This window comes from Propithecus coquereli, unplaced genomic scaffold (genome assembly GCF_000956105.1).
Source record: "Propithecus coquereli isolate 6110/MARCELLA unplaced genomic scaffold, Pcoq_1.0 Scaffold553, whole genome shotgun sequence".
NCBI lineage: Eukaryota > Metazoa > Chordata > Mammalia > Primates > Indriidae > Propithecus > Propithecus coquereli.
This window is the reverse complement of record NW_012151430.1, coordinates 518,702-538,055: the sequence shown is the minus strand read 5'-3', so window position 1 is coordinate 538,055 and position 19,354 is coordinate 518,702. Positions and strand designations below refer to the sequence as shown.

The window sequence follows — 19,354 nt, the reverse complement described above, 5'->3', positions numbered from 1 at the left end:
GAGAGGGGGAGGGAGGGGGAGAGAGGGGAAGGCGCAGAAAGAAGAGAGAGACAGAGACAGGCAGCATAGGAAGCGGAGTGTTAGGTCGCAGCGCCAGTGGGTCTAGGTTATCTGCAGAAGCAAGAGCCAAACAGCACACATAAACCAGCAGAGCCGGGCTCCGCGGGAAGTCTCCTCTCGGAGGGCCTGCACCTCACTTGCAGTCAGTCAGCACCAGCGGGCTCTCTCCCCTTCCTTCCCCTCTCCCTTCCCTCCCACACCTGCAGGATCTGCGCCAGGTCCCTGGGCCACCTGGGCAGGTATTCGGAAGGTCTTAGCTAACCAGCATTTCCTAGTCCTTCTTCCAGAGAAAGGGGCCCAGACAGCCCTAAGTCTCTGCCAACTGCGGCCGGGGACCCAGCCCGAAAAGAGGAGGAGACAAGCCGAGCCCCAAATATGCAGTTGAACTTGGCCTCCCAAGCCACGCCTGGGGCCAGGGCCTTGGAGGGGGAGCTGACACGGGGAGCCCCTCCGCACCGACCACACTGGGCAGGGCTGGACTTCGGCCATCCCTCTCCTGGGCTGGCTTTCGGCCCATTTTGGACGAACCCCGGGATCCGGGCTCCTAACCTGGGCTCAGCCACCCAGCACCTCTCAGTTTTCTGCCTAAATACACAACCGTCTGGGGTACGTGCTCCACACGCGTCTAGGCGAGCACGGAGGGCGATCTCCTCCACGGTGGGGAAAAGCCTGACTTCCATGAGAACGCGCATTCCTGTGTCCGGAAGGAGACTGCAGCTCATACTCACCACTCTGGGCAGAGTCCTCCTTTCTTAGCTGGTTATAAAACGCTAACATGCTTTTGTGAGGCCAGGAAGTCAAAGCTTTTTTTGATTTTAAATTTACCTTTCAGTACAGCCTTATAAATTAGCAGCTGCGGTTGTTTCTCAGACTCTAGTAGTCCTTAAACACAAAATGACTGAATTAAACCCTGATCTACTTGAAAAACAGCTACTGAAACTCACTTTCCAATCAGGACACGCACAAAACCATAGGCATATCCATTTTTGAAGTTAAAAATATGAGAAATAGGTTTGCATGCTTTTCTTTTTGGGATCTTAGAAATCAACTGAATATTTATCACGCAGGGATCATTTCAGCGTTGGGGGTAAAGTGGCTGTAAAGGTCGGGGTCGCTCTGATGGGAACGGCGACCCCCGTCTGGGAACGACAGCCCAGATCGTATCAGGGATAAATCCTCCGAGGCTTGAGGCTGTCCTCGGGAGACACCTGCATTAGTAATTCTACGTTATTCACCTCTGTCACTTTCAGAAAGCCTGAGAAATCAGCCACCACGTTCCCATGGGTGAGCATCGCACCTTTTGGGTTCCCTGTGAAAAGAAAGCAAGAAAGCAAATTAGCTGGGAGCTCGAGGGCCGCTCCTGAGGACGAGGCCCCGTGGCCAGTCCCAGACGCCCGGCTGTCCACTCGAGCCTCCGGCCTTCGTCCCCAGCCACCTTCGGACTTCTGGGCAGACGATTCCTGCTTCGGGGACTGCCGTCCTGTGGACTCTCAGAGCCCACCCCGAGGATGCCGGCAGTGTGGTGTGACTTGTGCCTGCACCTGCCCTCCCCTGCCCCTCTGGGAGCACAGGCTCTCGGCCCGAGGAGGACGAGTGTCCTGAACCCAGCAGCCGGCTCGCTGGCAGAGGCCCCCCCTGCTGCCTTCGGCATCTGGAACAGTCCCAGGCTTAGGCCAGGCTGGAGTCCGGAGGGCTGGGGCGGCCCTTCCTCCTGCTCCCCGGCAGAGACGGGACACAGGTGTCGATGTCCTTGCTTTGTCTTGACGCAGCTTCCACTACAGCTCGTGGGCTGCTAGGAGGCCTCGGAGGACAGAGGCAGGGGGGGCCCCAGGCACAGCAGGCTGGAGAGGGCGGCTCGGCCACCATCTCATGTCAGGGTGGACACGGACCTGATGTTGCTGCTGGACAGATCGGACCAGGCTCAGGCCCGAGCCGCGCTGCTCACCTGCACGGTCCTCCCCAAGCGCCTGGCCGTGAGATGGGACAGTAATCACTGCCCACTCGTAGGGCTGCTATAGGGCTAAGGATGCAGTCCACGCACAAAAGATGTTAAAGCTGTTTCCACCAAGGCAGCCAAAGATGCTAAATTGGACGTTTCCACAGAGGTAGCAGACGTAGTAGCTGCGAAACCCAAAAGTGAGGGGCCAGACCACCTGCCCAATTACCCAGGAAATGTCAAATAAACTAACAGGCTAACTTCGCAGCCCCCACCCAGAAGGAAGTAACAAAGGGGCTGAGTGAGCAGAGACTAAGAGCATCACACTAAATGCACCTGAAGAGCTCACTTTGAAATGGCTAAGTTTACGCTACGTGGATTTTGCCTCAGTGAGAGAGACAGAGAGAATTTGTGAAGAGGATTTCTCTGGCGAGAGCCACGATGAGTCCTGCAGCCCATCCACAGGGGAGGAGCGAAGGGTCCTCTCTCCCAGACCCGACCTGCAACCCAAGTAACCCAGACACTCGTGGGGTCCCTTGGAAAGCCCAGGCGTGTTCCCTGCAGCTGCGGAACCCGGTGAGGAAGGCGAGGAACCTGCGGGTGCCGAAAAATGACTCCTGCCAGGACCTGGATCTGGGGTCCCAGGAGGAACCTCGGTCCGAGGGGCAGCGGCGGGATGAAGGAGATCTTCTCCACGGGCCAGTTCGCCGGCGCAAAGCCACCCTCCCTGGCCAGAGCGAGGCAGTAAGATACGCAGAGGCAGAGGCTGAAGTGGAGCCGGGAGCAGACGACCCGGGAAGGGCGGTGCCGAAATCCCAAACCGGGAGCACTCGGGAAAGCACCCGTCAAACGTGGAGTGAGCTTCAGACGTCTGCCCAAAACCATCTCCCGGCTTCACACCCCACCTACTTAGACCACCCACCCCCACTTCCAGCCCGGGGAGAGGGAACAGACAGGGACTTCCATGGGCAAGCGCGGGTGGGGGCAGGAAGAAGAAACACCAGAGAGAACCGAGGGGAGGAGACCGTCCCTGCCCAGCCTGCAGCCGACCCTCCCGGGAGGCGCGGACGTCTCGGTGAACACAGGGACGTCACTGCCACTTGTCGTTCTGCATCCAGACTCTGTTTGTCACTCGCAACCACCATGGAACTTTTTGTTACCTGAGAGTGACCAGGAAAGGCACGAAATGCCCAAGTTTTTATCCAGGAGCAGAAAAAGAACCACCTCCCGCTGCGCAAGTTTAAAGGAACGAATGGAGACAAAGACACAGTCGCTCTCGTAATTATGTCCCTCGAGGCCGACTTGCTCAGCTCACTGGCAACCCGTTTGCCAGAGACAAGAGCATCAGTCGTGGCCCCGTCTTTGAATTCGAGAGACAGACTCGTCCGTCCGACCGAGGCGATTCTGGGGACACAGACGTTTACATGATTTTAAAAATTACGCTTTTAAAATGGATAGCTGTTAAAATATCCTCCTTTTTAAAAAATAAATTAAAAATACTATCACATAGAGGGTGAGGAGGAAAAAGCAAATAAATAAAATATCTTCCTTTTGAAAAGAAAAGGAGCTGCGGGATCTGTTTTCCCTCTGCCTGTCCTTCCATCCTGACATCTTTCCCCAAACCCAGGCCCACATCGAGAAATTTCCCGGAGGCGTCTCCTACATGCAAATCCCAGAGAGACGGGGCCCACTCTGTCACCTGGCAGCTTCGTCCGTGGGCTCTCAGGTTCTGGAAGTGACAAAGGAACTAACAGCGTAGCGTCCGGTGCTGCTGAGCTTCCGATCCGCGGGGCTGGCGGACTTGCTCCCGCCTGACGCAACTGCAGGTCGGACGATCCGAGAATCTCAAGGGAAAGCTGCCGTCGTTAATGACAATTTCTTTATTTTTTTGTTTTTGAGACAGAGTCTCACTGTGTTGCCCGGGCTAGAGTGCCGTGGCGTCAGCCTAGCTCACAGCAACCTCAGACTCCTGGGCTCAAGCGATCCTCCTGCCTCAGCCTCCCGAGTAGCTGGGACTACAGGCATGTGCCACCATGCCCGGCTAATTTTTTCTGTATATTTTTAGTTGTCCGATTAATTTCTTTCTAATTTTAGTAGAGACGGGGTCTCGCTCTTGCTCAGGCTGGTCTTGAACTCCTGAGCTCAGAACGATCCGCCCGCCTCGGCCTCCCAGAGTGCTGGGATTACAGGCGTGAGCCACCGCGCCCGGGCCTTAATGACGATTTCTAAAGCCTCCATTCAGTTCAGGCCAAAACACATACAACAGTCACAGTTACCCGATTCCGTTTGGTCAGATGAGCCCTTTTCTTCTCCAGCGTGATGAGAAGAGTTCGCGCCTTTTAGTTTTCTTGTGGATATGAATGTAATTTTCATAAACTTCTAATGACCTACGGAATTTTAAAATATTCCAGAAATGCTCAGATTATTTCAAATCACCTCTGGATGTGATGCTGAATGACGAAGGAGAGGTGAATGTTGACGGCAGATTCCGGGGGAGACTGAAAGGCCGGGCTGGGAGGTGCAAGAGGAGCTTCAGGAAGGCTCTGCTTGCATCGCGGATTCAGGATGAAGACACACCTCTGGCAGCATTTCCTTTGAACGCGATGCAGAAAAGTTTCCCAAGGTGTTCACACGGAGAAGCAGCCTAAGCCCTCCTAGACAAGCCTCTGTGCAGCCAAGTTCGCAGAATCGGACTGCGGATCCCTCCGCTTCCCTCCTTTTCTGGTGCGAGGCCAGGCAGCGGCGTTGCCACCCAGGGAGCCAGCGTCTCAGCGGTGAGACCTGCGGCCCATCACTCATCAGCTCACCCGCCTCGCATTCAGCTTTCTCTCGAGCCACTGAAGAAAAACTCTCCCCGTTTCGGACTCTGCAAACGGCATTTGGCTGTGGCCGGTGTTCCTGGGCAGCCTCCCACGGCCGTTATGCAGAAAAGCGTTTTGCTGGGGGAAGATCTGGCCTGGTCGGATGCGGGCACCAAGTGCGAGCAGCCGTGGGGTGAAGCTGGGCTCGAGGTCTCCCTGCGGGGGCGGGAGTAGGGTCTGGGGACAGTGCTGGGCCCTCTGGCCGCCTGTTTCTGCCTGTGCACAGCCAAAGGTGAGGTACAACAGGTAACGGTGACCGACGCGCCCTGGAAGTTGGGTAACCAGGAGGAGAGCTCGTCTTCCCGCTAAAGCCTCCCAGATCTCTTTAGGGTTGAGTCTTACTTTTTTCAATCCCATAGCCATCAATTTTTAAAAAATCAGACTTGAGGGCTAGTAAGAATGGAAATAACAACTGTAAGAACATCTCAACACTATGCTGGGCGTTTCATCCATGGCACTCAGTTACTTCTTACAACAACCCTGTGCAACAGGCATCAAACGTATTCATTTACGACCCAGGGAAACGCAGTCAGAGAGAGGCTAGCTAACTCCAAAGCTGCACGGCGGGAGTGCAGAGACGTAGTTTTCTGCGTCTGATCACACGAGTCTCCCTCACTCAGCCCTCCCGCGGTGCTGCCACCAGCCCTCTGCAATGCCCTTCCTCCTGGCCCAGCTGCCCGCCCTTCCGGTTGCTGCCCAGACCGACTTCCTCTGGAATCCTTCCTGCGCTGCTGTGCTGACCTCTCACCTCCCGCACCCGGGATGCGGCCCTTGAGGCGGCGCCCGCGTCACACGGCAACCGCCTGACGACTCGGCCTGTGAGCCGCGAGTGCCGACCGCGCTTCCCCTCCCTGCGTCCCGCACGCCCAGCGATAGGTCTGATGCATACAGCGGGCGCTCAGAAAATGAGCTGAATGAATAAATACACGTAAATTAGGAAAAGAGTGCTAACACACAGGCTGTTTTTGGAGGGAGGTTCGGTTCAGATTCCAGCACAGCTAATAGTTATTTTGAAATGAACAACGGACCTCAAACCACCCCACCAGCCACCACTGGGCACAAACGAGTCAGCTCTCACCTTCTCCCAGGGCCGCCGCGGCCTGGCCAGGGGCTCTGAAGCTCTAGCTCCTTCTAAGAACCTCCACGGGTCTTTCCACCACACGCCACCAAGGAAATCTTCCCAGAACGATTCTGTCAGAACCACAAGCCAAGCACCAGGTCCAGATCACATCTGCCATCTTTCCCCACTGAAAGAACCACGTGGCCCCTGGAGCCGGGACGCCAGCCTCACGGTGCAACGAGGAGGAAGAATGCGAGAGGCTCAGCAGGGGCTCAGCCTAAAGCCAGGAAATCCGAGCACGTGGCCGGGCCAGGAGCTGCTCACCGTCCCGGCTATGCCGAGCACCAGGCTGACCTTGGGAGAGAGGGTCCCGGGACCCCGAATCACAGCCCGGCTTCCAGGCTCCGCGCGTTCTGCTTCCACCACGTGGAGCCCGAGCAGGACGGCCCAGCTTCCCGTCGCGAATCCGTCTGCAAAGGCACCGGGCGTGATGTCCGCCCTCCCGGCCGGGCAGCAGCGCATTTCTGCGTCACGAAGCTCCCTTCCAGATCCAGGGGCAGCATCTGTGACCAGGTGACTTGTCAAAAGCTTGCAGGCACTCGTGGAAGGCAGGAGTCCAAAGATAGGGCCACGGCAGCGACCTGCTCCCCAAAACCACGTCACCAAAAGTTCGCACTGTGAGACTCGTGACAAAAAAACGTTGGAAAGTTGTTTAAGAGCAACATAAACCCGAAGACTTTTTTTTTTTTTTTTGAGACAGGGTCTCACTCTGTTGCCCAGGCTAGAGTGCCCTGGCCTCAGCCCAGTTCACAGCAACCTCAGACTCCTGGACTCAAGCGATCCTCCTGCCTCAGCCTCCCGAGTAGCTGGGACTACAGGCATGCGCCACCACACCTGGCGGATTTTTCTATTTTTTGTAGAGTCAGGGTCTCACCCTTGCTCAGGCTGGTCTCAAACTCCTGGCCTCGAGCGATCCTCCCGCCTCAGTCTTCCAAAGCGCTGGGATTACAGACGTGAGCCGCCACGCCCAGCGAAGGGCACTTGTGAATTCCGGTTGGCTCTGGATGTCAGCTCCGGAGAGGGAGGCTGTGCCGTTTCTTTGCTGACAGGTTCTGCAGAGTGTGGTGGAAACCCTCAAACCCATGGGGGTTAATGCAAAAATCCATTTCGATTCAATAAAGCCACGTGTATCATGATCCACCGACGTGGGTAATCCCGCCCGTGGGGCTGGTCAGAGGTCCGCCAAACGCCTCGGTGGAGGCCGCATCTGTGAGACGCGAGGAGAGCCCAGGTCACTGCCCACCGAGAGCCGTCAGCAAGGCGGGCCAGCTCTGGGTCTGGAAGAAGAAGGCCGCAGACTTCTTGCCCATCCGGGGCGAGGCAGGTGACTTCCCAAGTCACCAGATGAGACGGAAAGGCAGATGGGAAGAGCCCCGGCCTGGGAGCGAGGGGAGCCGGGCGCAGGCCTCGTGCCTCCGCGTGCTGGTGGAGTCCGCTGGAGCAGACCTGGTGGTAACCTGCTTGCCTCGCGGGCCGTGTTGAGGCCCCAGCAGAGCAGTGAGAGGGTGAGGGCAGTGCAGACTGCACAGTGTTGTGCCTGTGCCGTGGTCCTCACGTGTATTATGCCTCCCCCAGGAAGCCTTCCTTGACTGTTCTACCTCCACTGATGTATGTACTCCTCTGTCAGGGCCAGGCATGAAGCGTGTTATTTCTGCTCATGTCTTCTGCTGACAGCCTTGCCCACGGCACACGGCCTGCAGAGCATTCAGACTTCCCTTTCACATCACGTACCACTCCATCTTGTACTTGGGTCCTTTTTTTTTTTTTTAGAGACAGGGTCCCATTCTGTTGCCCATATTGGAGTGCAGTGGCGTGAACACTACAGCCTCGAACTCCTGGGCTCAAGCAATCCTCCTGCCTCAGCCTCCCAAGTAGCTGGGACTGCAGCAGCACCACCATGCCTGGCTATAAATCATTCTTTTTTTTTTAGAGATGGGATCTTGCTATGTTGCCCAGGTTGGTCTTGAACTCCTGGCTTCAAGTGATCCTATTTCCTCAGCCGCCCAAAGTGTTGGAATTATAGGTGTGAGCCACCCTGCCCGGCCATCTGCTTGGTGCCTTTAACCACCCTCCTCAGACATGAGAAACTGGGGGCAGTGGTGGCAGGGAGGTTCAGTGACTGGCTCATAGTCCCCTGGCAAATGGTGGAGATGGGACTCGAACCCAGGCTCTCAGACGCCAAACCCCACAGGCCCCAGTCCCTGACACAAAGGCCAGGCAGGGGCAGAAAGCAGAGGAGCGAGAGCTCTTTCCCTCAGAGAATGACGCCAGTGAGAAAAGTCCTCCCTCCGCACGTGACCCAGCTGCCCACGTCTGCGCCGGTCAGCTCTGGGGAGCGCGGAGCCCCCACCCCGGAACCTCCACTCCGCAGTGCGTCTGCATCTGTGCACCCCGTGGTCCTGTGCTGGGAACCGGGCGCAGCAGGAGGGACCTGGCGTCTGCGCCAGGCACGGGACAAGGCTCACAGAGGGCGTCCAAGGCCCCTGCAGTCACCCGCCGGGCTGCCAGGGAAGGGTGCGGGAGGCCATGGCTGGCGCTCTGGGTGCCTGTGCTTACCTGTCGTGCCACTCGTGAAACACACGATGGAGAGGTCGTCCGGCTGCGGGGGCTGCAGGGGGAGAAGAGGAGTGTGCTGGGGAGACCCAGCGTGGCCAGCCGGCCCCACGTGTGTGCCGTGCGCGGGTGTGTGTGTGCCAGGCACGCGCGCAGGCCCCTGCGTGCGGCACTCGGCAAGGTGGGCAGACGAGCTCCCAGGGATGGGGAAAAGCAGGTGAGGAAACTCAGCTGGGGTGTTGGCACTGGTCTGTCCCACCGACCTCACATCTGTCCTGCTGCTTCCCACCGTGGGAGCAGAACTCCCCTCGACGGGCCTGGGCTGCAATGGCCACATCCCGGCCTCCACCAAAGGTCTCACCTTTCTAGTGGATGTGACCTGGATCCCTCCCTCCTTCCCATTTTCTCCCAAATATCCGGGGTCAGGCTCAGGAACACGACATGTAGCTCAGTGCTACACGTTGTCACCAGGACGGCTCTGCCTCAGCCCTTGCCCTGGCGCTGGGCACACAGGCCTGGGGTCAGGAGGGACAGTCACAAGTCTGCTTGTGCTTGGAAGGTAGTGACACTGGGCTGGGATGGAAAGGCAGCGAGGTTTCTCCAGCGAGGCGAGGGCGGGCGTTCCGGGAGAGGAACTAGCCCGGGCGCAGGCACCGGGGCAGCTCTCCGCGGGGACCTGGCGTGTGGGGGGTGGGCAAACAGCAAACACCAGGGTCTGCCAGCGAGGGCCTGGGAAGCAGGGCCACCTGCGCAGGCCTGTGCGTGGGGACATCCCCAGGGTGGTGAAGGGAGGGCAGGACGAGCTGGAGGAAGGCCTGGAGGCCAGAGGCCTCGTTAGAAAGCGGGAAACCTCCACGTGACCCATCCCGGGGGCAGCTGCCCTCGCTGTGGTTCAACCCCAGGCGGCGTCACATGGGGACGACACACAGAGAAGGTCACAAGGACAGCAGATGCCATGAGGCCACGTGGCCCAGGGTCCATTCCTGGTTCTGCTGCTGCTCTGTCCAGCCCATCCCCTGGGGAGTTCACCACACTCGAAGGGAAGAAATTGGGCTCCCCAAAGGCTACTGGAGAACCAAGCGTGGCCGGGGTGGGCTGCCCGTTTTTCTCTGTCCCAGACACCCGACTCCCCTTCCAGGCCCTTCCCCGGCTTTCAGCCCGCAGAGTGCTGGACACCCAGGGGGCATTTCCTGCCGTGTTCGCAGGGCTGCTCATTAGCACACAGGCCCGTGTCTGGCCTCTACGCTGAGCCCTCCACGCGCCTCGCTCAACAAGGCCCTGCCGCAGATGCGCTTACCACGGGAGCACGGCGATTCTCTCGGCCACAGTCCTGAAAGGAGAAAACACTGCTGTAAATGCTCAAAAGTTCTCACCAACCGAAAAGAAAAATCGAAATAAACTCAGCATAGTGGGCCCTGCCTGCACCAAGCCCAGAATCCAAGGTTCCCTGCGGGCATGTGGGTTGCCATGACAGACGCCACCTTGGTGGCCTCTCCTCAGACATACGTCGAGACTCCTGGGAGAAAAGGGGGTGCCCGGAGGTCCTGGCCCACCCCCCACATTGCAGACAGGGAGCCCGAGGCTCAGGGTGCGGGGGTGCTCAGGACAAACTGGCGGGTGGCGGGGCTTTCAGACGCGCGTCAGTGCTGGGGCAGGGGCTGCTAGCGCCACCAGGGGTGCACGTGCACAGGCCTCGCCAGGACAGTGCAGGGCGGGCGGGGAGGCAGCGGCAGAGCTGGGGGCCCAGGGCCGCGATCCAGCAGGGCACAGTGCGGGTCGGCCGCCACCGAGCAGGGCCTGAGGCCCTGGAGGCCAGGACGTCCTGTGTCGCCCCAGCGAGCCGCAAGCTGCCACCAACCTGTCGTCTCTGGGGAGGCCATGCACAGAAAATCAGTCCTGCGGCTGCTGGGGGTCAGGTCACAAGTGCAAGAACCTCTCTGAGATTCCTGGACCTCATGGCTACAGTCCCTGGGCGCAGACAGGCTGACGCCAGCTGGAAACGAGAACGCTCCAGGGGCAGCCGAGGGCGGAACCTCCGTTCACCTGCTCGTGGCACCTGGACCGACCCGGCCACAGAGCCTGTCTCTAGAGGACGCCCGTGGACACCAACCCCACCGCCCACCACCAGCCCCTGCAAAGCCTGCCCTGCGCAGACCCTGATACACCCCGAGGGCCCCAAACAGTCCCCCAGGGCACGAGAGGGGCGGATAACCAGCAGCTCCAATGCGGTGGCCGGCCGGCTGCGGCCCGGCTGGGGGCTCGACTCTCACCTCCACGGCCTGCATGGACTCAATGGCCACCCCGCACATCCGCCCTCGCTCTGCCAGGGCCTCCTCCAACGGCTCCATGAGGATGATCAGCTTGAGGCCCGGCGTCTCCTTCCTCTCCACGTGCTCCAGCAGAATCACGGCCTTCTGAGGCCTGTCCACGATCACGGTGCTGATGTCCGCTGCGGGGACCATCAAGGACAGTTGGGCTGGCGCACGCGCTGGGCAGCGGCGCCGCGGGTGCGCGTCCCACGGTGCACATGAACACGTAAGACGGGCCGGGGGTGCCGCATGCTTGTCCAGAGGCACGCGCCGCGGGTGCTGGGCGGAGCCAAGGGCAGAGGCCAGGAGACCTGGAGCAGATTCTAAGCTCTCCCTGCCCCAAGCTCTGCGCCGTCATCCCAGGTCTCCTTGAGATATTTACCGCCCCAGCGTCTGCCAAGCGGCCGTGAGCCTCAGGGTTGGGCCTGTGCGGAGGCTCCTCCGGGCAGCCAAGGAGCCTCAGGTGAAGTCTGGCCAGGAAAGTAACTCAGGGGCCAAAGCGCAAGCCCCCAGCGTCTTCTGAGAGCAGAAGCACAGTGCCCCTTACGAGTGTCGGGCAACCGGCTGGGGCTGGGCGTGGCCACCAACGGGGCAGCGGGCGGCCGCGGGCTCACCTGTGTTGATGATGTAGCGGATGGCCCCGGGGCCCAGGGTGTCGTAGAGCGGGACCACCACCATGGAGTACGTGTAGCAGGCCAGCTCCGCGATGATCCACTACGGAGACACGCGGGTCGGGGTGTTGGGGGGTGGGGGCGGAAAGGAGATTAGAGGCCCAGGTGACCAGGGTCCCTACTCGAAGCCTGGCCCTCCGCATGTGGCACGGAATGCACGGGCTGATGGGCTGTGCGGCTCTCCCACGGCCTTCCAGACCACGCTCGCCCCAGGGAATTCTACGCCTCCCGGATTTCACGTCTAAACAGCCCCCAGCCACTCCCAGGGCCTCTTCCCCGGGTCGTTCCTTCCCAGTGGCTCTGGGGGCAGCTGTTTGTGGAGCTGGGCGGGGTGTGGACAGAGCCCACAGGTGTTCAATCCCGAGGAGGGGCAGGGTCAGGGCTCAGAAGGGGGGCCGCACAGCCCAGGCATCTCCACTTGTCCCCTCGTCCCAGGTCCTAAGGACTGTTCCGTGGGGCCTGACCCCCGCTCCGCTAACACCTCTGAAACCAGTCAAGGCGGGTGCTTACCTCTGGCCGATTTTGTGCAAAAACACCAATAAACTGGTCTGTACACGCTTTACAGTTGTGCTGCAGAAGTCCGGACCCCAGAAATTCAGCCCTGTCGGCCACCTGCACACAGATGTGGGGGGCGATGGGGAGACGAGGACCCTTCGGCAGGGGAGGGAGGTCCCGGGTGGGCCCTACAGCTGCGGGAGACCCTCCCTGATGCCCCACCCAGGCACGGCGACCGCCCCTCAGGGACGCAGCCGGCAGTGCGGCAGACAGGCCCGGCAAGTAAAAAGTGACCCTCCGAGACCCAGCAGGGCACTTGCCACACCCCCCCACCCGAGCGCCAGGTCCCTGTGGGTGGACAGGTGGGGCCCGTCCTCTGTCACTCACCTCCTGGTAGGAGAGCCACTGGTACGGCTGCTTGGGCTTCCTGAAGCCAAGACAGGGCCCGTTGCCTGCAGAGAGACAAGAAAGCCTGTGCCGGGGGGCTGGCCTTGGGTGTGCCCCCCACCTGCCCATCAGGAACTGGATGGACATGCCCCACTGTGGGGTGCCCCTGGCCAAGTGAACTGCCCCCCACTGCCTGTCCAGCCCACTGGAGACCAAGAGGGCCTGGGGGGCCACTGGGAGGAGGTGGTAGCTGCCTCTCTGTGACCACCCCCCTTTGCCTGCCCCTGGGGACACCCAGACATCGCAGAGGCCAGCGGCCTGGCAGCGCAGTGTCCGCCAGGGCTATAGAGGATGAGCCGAGAGACGGCCTGAGGGCTGGAACAGAGTCGAGGGCAATTTGAGGCCCTGCGGCCACGTAAGGCAGCTGCTTCTCTGACTGGTGCGAGGAGGGTCAAGAGCAGCTTCTCTCCACGGAACGGGGCCTGCTCTCCACGCCCTGGTCCCGTGCTCGTCACCGCCCTTGCCCCCCTCCGCCCCTGCACAGCCCCTCCTCAGACACCCACAGCCCTGCTCACCTGAGATGCTGAGCCCGCGGCGGAACACCTGGTACATGGTCCGAGCGTCGTCGTAGTAGTGGGTGAGCAGCTGAGGGCTGCTCGTGATCACAGACCGCCGGGCCCCGTCCCCATCCTACAAGCGAAGCACAGGCCAGAGAAGCTGGCTCAGGCAGTCGGGGCTGTCACGCGGGACCGCGGCACGCACAGGCTGTGGCAGATCGACGCACGGCCGGTCCGCACGGTCGGGGCTGGGACGTGTTCTGTGTGCACTCGTGCACCTGGCCTGCGCACACCTGGCGGTACACAGGTGTGCATCACACTCAGACACGGCCGGCTCATGCACACGGGTCCGGTACACCAGCGTGCCCTACACATGCGTGACACACACAGCATTCACGCACCAGGGAGGCACTCAGAAAACGTCCAGAATTTGCAGTTACTGTTCCTACGTACCCACGGCTCACTCACACAACGCCGTGGGGAGTGCTGAATGGAGTCAGGCTACCCCTGGCATCAGGATCAACCTGCCAAGGGGTCCCCCACACCATTATCTGCTGCTCTTCCCCCAGGCTGAGGATCATTTGGATGTAGTCCTTGTTAGCTAAGAAGGCTGCCATGTATCATTCACACAATAGTGTGAATTAGTTTGAGGACTGTGCTGAAGGTACCTTCCCAGGAGCAGAGGCCCAGGAGGCTGTGAAGGGGGACAGGCTGGATTATGCTAATGCGCAGTGGGGTGGGGGTCAGGGAGAAGAGCAGTGAGTTCCCGGCCCCAGTGGCGCGATGTAGAGTAGGGAGGCGGCAGAACCCTCTGCGCTGGGGCTGCGGAGAGGAGCCAGGCTTCTTCTTCTGCCTCCTCCCCCCGATCCTGCCATCCCTCCCAGCTCCCCAAACCCGGAACTCCCAGTCCCGGAGCTCTCCCTCATCTCGAGCACCGTTTGGGCGCAGAGCCCACCACCACCTGCAACGCGGGGTCTGAGGAAGTGTGAGAGCCCCAGCGCAAACAGCCACACTCAAACCACAGGCCACTCTCCCTGCTCGGGAGTGGGCGGTCCTGTCTGGCCAGTGCTTCCCGGGCACCAGGCCCACGTCGGACCTGCGCGGGGAGCTGCGGGCACATGCAGTCAGACCCGGTTAGCACCAGGGTGACAGACGTGACCCAGCAAGAGATTCTGCCAGGGACAAAGGAGGCTCAAGTAGGTATGTGTTTGCGAGTGGCTACTGAGCTGGGTTTTGAAGGATGCATAAGAGTTTGCCAGGCAGAATGAGGAGCGGGGAATGGCAGTCTTGGCACAGGCAACAGCAGGTGCAAATGCACGGGGGCAGGAGGCACAGGTGTGTTTGGGGAACTGTAGGCAACGTACGGAGCCCCAGATGGTGACGGTGGGAGAGGAGGCCAGAGAGGCTACAGATCAAGGCGAGGAGTCTGGACCTCAGGCTGAAGGCAGTGGGAGCCAGGGGAGGGATTCACGGCAGGAGAAGTGACATCATCCGAACGATTTCCCACCACGTAGCACCAGGCCCTGTATGATCGAGGTCTCCGCAATACCTGTCTCACCTCATTTCCTACCACTCCCTCCTTGGCCTGATGCCACTCTGGCTTCTGCGCTACTGGAGGATGAGGAAAGAGAGGGCTCGGTCTCCCCAGGAAGGGAGGCCTTCGCGTCATCCCGTGCCACTGTCCTCCCAGCCAGACCCGCACGGCGACTCCCTCAGTGGTCTCCATACGGGAGCCAGGGCCATGCCTTGCGCTGTCCTGACCCCACCGAGACCACTGTCACCCGGCGTCATCCAACCCAGGTGCCTGCTGTTGTCTCCGCACACTGGCCGCATCTCTCCCTGATGAAAACCGAAATAAATTCACGCCGCCCATCCTGAGGGCCCCTGCCCAGTTAAGGGGGCTCTGTCCCCGCGCAGCTCTCCAGATGAGTCGTAGTCATAAGCTTAACCGAACATGGCTGTTCTTAGTGATTTCTCTGCTCCGTCTCACCAAATCCTCGCCACACCTTAGGAAGCAGGTGCTCTATTTATTGCCTACTTTACGATGGAAGGAACTGAGGCTCAGAGAGTTAAGAAGCTTCCAAGGACCACAGAGCTCAGAGAGGCAGAGCCCAGCTTCAACCCAGGACTGCCAGCCACCGGGGCATCCTCAACGCCAGCTGGCCAGCCCCTCTCCCGCCCTCCCCACTGCCCAGCGCCTTTTCCCAAAGCCACCAGGTGCCTTAGCACACACCTGGACCTCAGCAACATCACTCCTTCCGCTGGAAAAATGCCCTTAAGATGCTGGCCCCTGTCTTGACCTGCACCCTCCCCGGCCAGGCAAAGCACTGCCGCGCTATGACGGCCAAGACGCACCGCCAGGAGCAGAACGCAAGGGCACAGCGGTGCTGCCTGTGTCATTTCGAGTGGATGCGGGAGGTGGGTGTGTGTCTAGACATTTGCTCATGTCTCGGACAGGACAATTAATACAGGTTGCCTCCGGGGAGGAAAACTGGGAGGCCAGGGGAAGAAGGCAGAAGCTTTTCAGTATATGCCCTTGGTTTCTTTTGAACTGCGTAAATACATCATCTATTCAAATTGAAAAGAATGAAAGTTTAAGAAAAAAAAGCAAATTTTAAAAAGGCAAAATAAATTTCCTAAGCTTATTAAAAAACCTCTCTCTGAGCCTGGAAGACCCTGTCTACTGGGCCACTGTACCTTTCCCCCTCAGTGGCTGCCGCTGTGAGTCCGTCTGCTGGGGGGGTGGGGAAGGGCCAGGGGAGGGCTCGGCTCCGGGTCCCGGCACCAGAGCAGGACGGGGCACAGGGACAGTCTGGAGGGGAATCTACCCGCAGCCCCTTGAGAACCTGCTCAGGCTTCCTGCTGGGGCACCAATGGCCAAGACCCCCGTTCGAGAAGTGGACAAACCAGAGGCCCAGTGCAAGGCCCAGGTCAGGCTGCGCCGGGGGTGGGGGCAGCTCCAGGGAGAGGCGGAGGAGCAACGAGTAGCAGACCTCACCGGAGGCTGCTGCGGAGCCCGCTGGCTGCCAGGGGAAACGGAGCGTCTCTGTGCCACACGTGTGGCTTCCACCTTCGAGACGCCAGTCCTCTGCCTGGCACCTTCCACAGCTGAGCTGACCCCACCCCGCTCACCTCCAGTTCTTCCGACTGCATCAGCAGGTTGCAGGGCGGCTGCAAGGCCTTCGGCCGGTGGGTGAACCAGTAGGCGAGGATGGCGGCCAGCGCGCCCATGCTCACGAGGGTGGTGGCCGAGAGGCTGCGGAAAAACTGGCCCAAGTCGCCCAGCTCGGGCAGCCGCAGCATCTTCAGGATGTCCTGTGTCTGCATCTTCTCCAGCAGCGAGGACACTAACTCTGTGGAGAGCAGAGGCATGTGAGGAACGAGACCGGACAAGCGGCCAGGGAGGGTCCTGGACCCCAGGTGGCGCACAGAGCTGGGCCAGGCCCTGGTCCAACATGCCGTCGGGCAGGCCCGGGGCCGGCTGGGGGCGCGGTCTCCTGGCGCAACACGGCACATCCCAGAAGCCGGCTACCTGGAAGGGCCTTTCCCAGGGGGAGGCCGGAGCAGCCACACCTGACAGTCAGACACCTGGCCCGGTTTTCCCAGAGTCGCATGCTCAGGCCCTGGGCCACAGCTGACAGCCGCTTTCCTGTTTTCCAGGAGCCAGTGCTCCGGTGGCCCTGGCCGCAGGGCCTGCGTGCTCTGCTCCGAGAGGAAGGGCTCAGCAAGGTGCTACGTGCGCTCCTGGGAAACCAGCATCTCCTGGGATGTCACGGATGGTGACCAGGGTGCCACCCTCACCTACTGCAGCCCAGGTGGGTACAGTGGGCCTATCGGGGAGACACGAGGGGCGCCCTGGGGCAGACGGCGGGGAGGTTTCTGTGAGAGGCACCGGTGACCAACTTTGGTTCAAAGAGAGCAGGCCCCAGGGGCCTCCTGCGTCCTCTGCCAGCCGCCTGGTGAAGAACGGTCGGCAGAGCAGACGTCCCGCCGCAGGCTCGAGGTCTGCACCACACCAGGACGGGCAGCTGTCACGGGGGGCCAGGAGCTGCACACCGGCATCTCCACTGGGACCCCTCGTGCCACCGCCCAGCAGGACCCGAGGCTGGAAGCACCACAGGAAACCTCGGGTCTGCCGGCCCCGTGACGGCAGGGTGGGCTCTGGCTGCCACGCACCACCCTTGGGCACCTTCCCCGGGGGCCCCTGGCCTTCGGCAGCGCGGCTGTGGTCTCCCTTCTTGGGAAGCAAGGAGAAGCACAACCGTGGCTACTCTGCGGCCACAGGAGGTGAGCCAGACGATTGCTTGACCCCTGAGTGAGGAGAGATCTGCTGAAATCCCAATGAACGGTGTCTGTGTTAAACTATGATATCACCACGTCGGAGCTGAGGCCAGTGACGTGCAGAGTCATCGCAGAGAGAGAGGAGAAAGCTCCTCAGTTCAAATCTCTTCTCTTTGCTTACGAGCAACGCAAGGTTGGACATGCCCCACCTCTCTGAACCTCCACGCCACTGTCTTTAGAATGGAGACAGACCACGTAGGTGTGTCCGGCTTCGTGCACCGAGTCTGGCGTGCTCAGAGGACCAAGGCGGTGGCCAACGGGTATGCGCGTCAGACCCAGGGGGCTGCTCCGCCCAGGAAACAAAAAGGCGTCAGGGGAAGCCTGGCCCAGGCCGATCCCGCCGCTGGACAGAGGGCTGGGTCCAGGCGCTGTGGGTGGCACAGCAGGCTGAGTCCCAGGGACACTCGTCAACCACCCCAGCCTCTGGGTGCTCCCTGGGGAGCAGCGACCGTGCGCCCCCAGCCGGGTGGAGCGTCGTCCCCGAGCCCCCAGGCTGGGAATCCCGCTTTCCTGGCAGCCTCCCCGCGCCAGGTGTCAGGGAACCGTCCCACACGAACAACCCGCTCCTGGAGTGTCGATCCCAGGGAGGGTTCCACCTCATCAGAGCAGAGACCCCGCGACGGACCTCAGTGAGCTCACCAGGGAACATCGCTCTGGGCAGGACTCGGCTGGTCTTCTTGATCAAGTCCCAGCCAGGCCTATCAGAGAAACGACTCGCTAATCTTAGTGGAAAATCCAGATACATTTACCCGCTCTTGGGGTGGGCTCTGAGCAGACCGACATCTCTCTTAACAAGCTGAACTGTCTCAATGAGCTAAGAAGCCGAGGCCCAGGAAACCCCTGCCTGGCCCCCGAGGGCTCAGCTGTGCACCCCAGGAGTTTTAGAGAAAGCCCTGGAAGGACACTCACTACCACCAGTTCCTGGTCCTGGGCAGTTGCTCGCAGACCCTGAGCTTCGTACATCTGGGACGTTTGCTGCAACGCTGGAGTTTCCCAAAGTGCAGCCCAGAATGGTCCATCCTCTCACCCACCCATCCTGAAGACCCTCACGTCCCTGCCCTCCGCGGCCGCAGCGTCAGGCCTGGCTCGTTCACAGTGGGCGGCGGCAGGGAGTGGCCGCTGGCTCAGGGGTGGGCAGTCGGGGCAGGGCTCTGGCAGGAAGTGAGACCAGAGGATGAGAGGAAGGCTGTCCCCGAGAGAGGAAAGCAAACACGCGGAGGCTGAGTTGAACGAGTGCACGGAGCACGCAGGGAACTGAATATTCAGTTCAGAAAACAAGTCCTGAGCCCATGAAATCTTGCACAAGCACCAGCGCCGCGAGGCCGCGAGGCAGGCGGGGCTCTCGGGTACCCCGAGCTTTCAGCAGTCACCGTGTTCTCCGTCCCGGTGGGGGGCAAGGGGGCCCGTGTGAGCTTCCTGAGTTCCCGACGCCGGGAAGCCCTTCCCTGACACTCACTGCTTGATCCTCACGGCAGCCTCTAAGGGGGGAAAATAGAGACTCCACTGAGGAACTCGCGTCTTCAGCAGGCGGGTACACGGTGAGCAGGCAGCAGACCCGGACTCAGGCCAAGACTAGTCTCCACGCCAGCCCCGGCCAGCCCCGGACCCAGCCCACACCGGTCCTTCCCTTTGCGCTGCTGCTGAGCCCGCAGGAAACCCGCTGCAGCCACTCAGAAGAGCCCAGGCCAAGGTTCTCCAGCCCGGGTGGGGGGATGCAGGGGCCGCCAGACCCCCGCGGGGGACGAGCCAGCAGGCCAGCCCTTTGCTGCTGTCCCCACGCACACGCCGTGGGCGGGCTTCCTCCCGGCCGCACACAAGAACCCGGAGGGCCTCCTCTCGTGGCTGGTCCCTGTCTCCCTCCCTGGGGCGAGGAGAGCAGTGAGGAAGGGCTTGGCTGCCGTTCCCTCCCACGCACGCCTGTGTAGGAGCCGCCCCTGAGGGTGTGTCTGCAGGGGCTGCAGCTCCTCTGGCCCTGAGGCCAGGCCTGCGCCTCTCCTTGGCTGGGCAGCAGCCAGCGGGTCTCGTTCCTCCAGGCTCACCACCCTTCGCAGACGGTCAGAACTG

At 60.8% G+C, this 19,354-nt stretch overlaps 1 protein-coding gene across 4 annotated transcripts in view; it reads right to left on the bottom strand.

Annotated features, from left to right (window-relative positions):
- ACSL6 (acyl-CoA synthetase long-chain family member 6) overlaps positions 1-16,285 on the bottom strand; it is a 45,839-nt gene extending 29,554 nt beyond the window's left edge. For 2 of the 4 annotated variants that reach the window (XM_012657624.1, XM_012657625.1), the window contains exons 1-9: positions 16,187-16,276; positions 12,968-13,082; positions 12,393-12,457; positions 12,021-12,122; positions 11,454-11,553; positions 10,801-10,979; positions 9,828-9,860; positions 8,534-8,585; positions 1,296-1,369 (exon numbers count right to left, since the gene is read on the bottom strand). In XM_012657624.1, the coding sequence (XP_012513078.1) occupies positions 1,296-1,369; positions 8,534-8,585; positions 9,828-9,860; positions 10,801-10,979; positions 11,454-11,553; positions 12,021-12,122; positions 12,393-12,457; positions 12,968-13,082; positions 16,187-16,276 (810 nt within the window). Of the gene's footprint in view, positions 1-1,295; positions 1,370-8,533; positions 8,586-9,827; positions 9,861-10,800; positions 10,980-11,453; positions 11,554-12,020; positions 12,123-12,392; positions 12,458-12,967; positions 13,083-16,081 lie in introns of all 4 variants that reach the window. The other 2 variants (XM_012657626.1, XM_012657623.1) reach the window with 2 other exon arrangements.
- Positions 16,286-19,354: the final 3,069 nt, after the last annotated feature.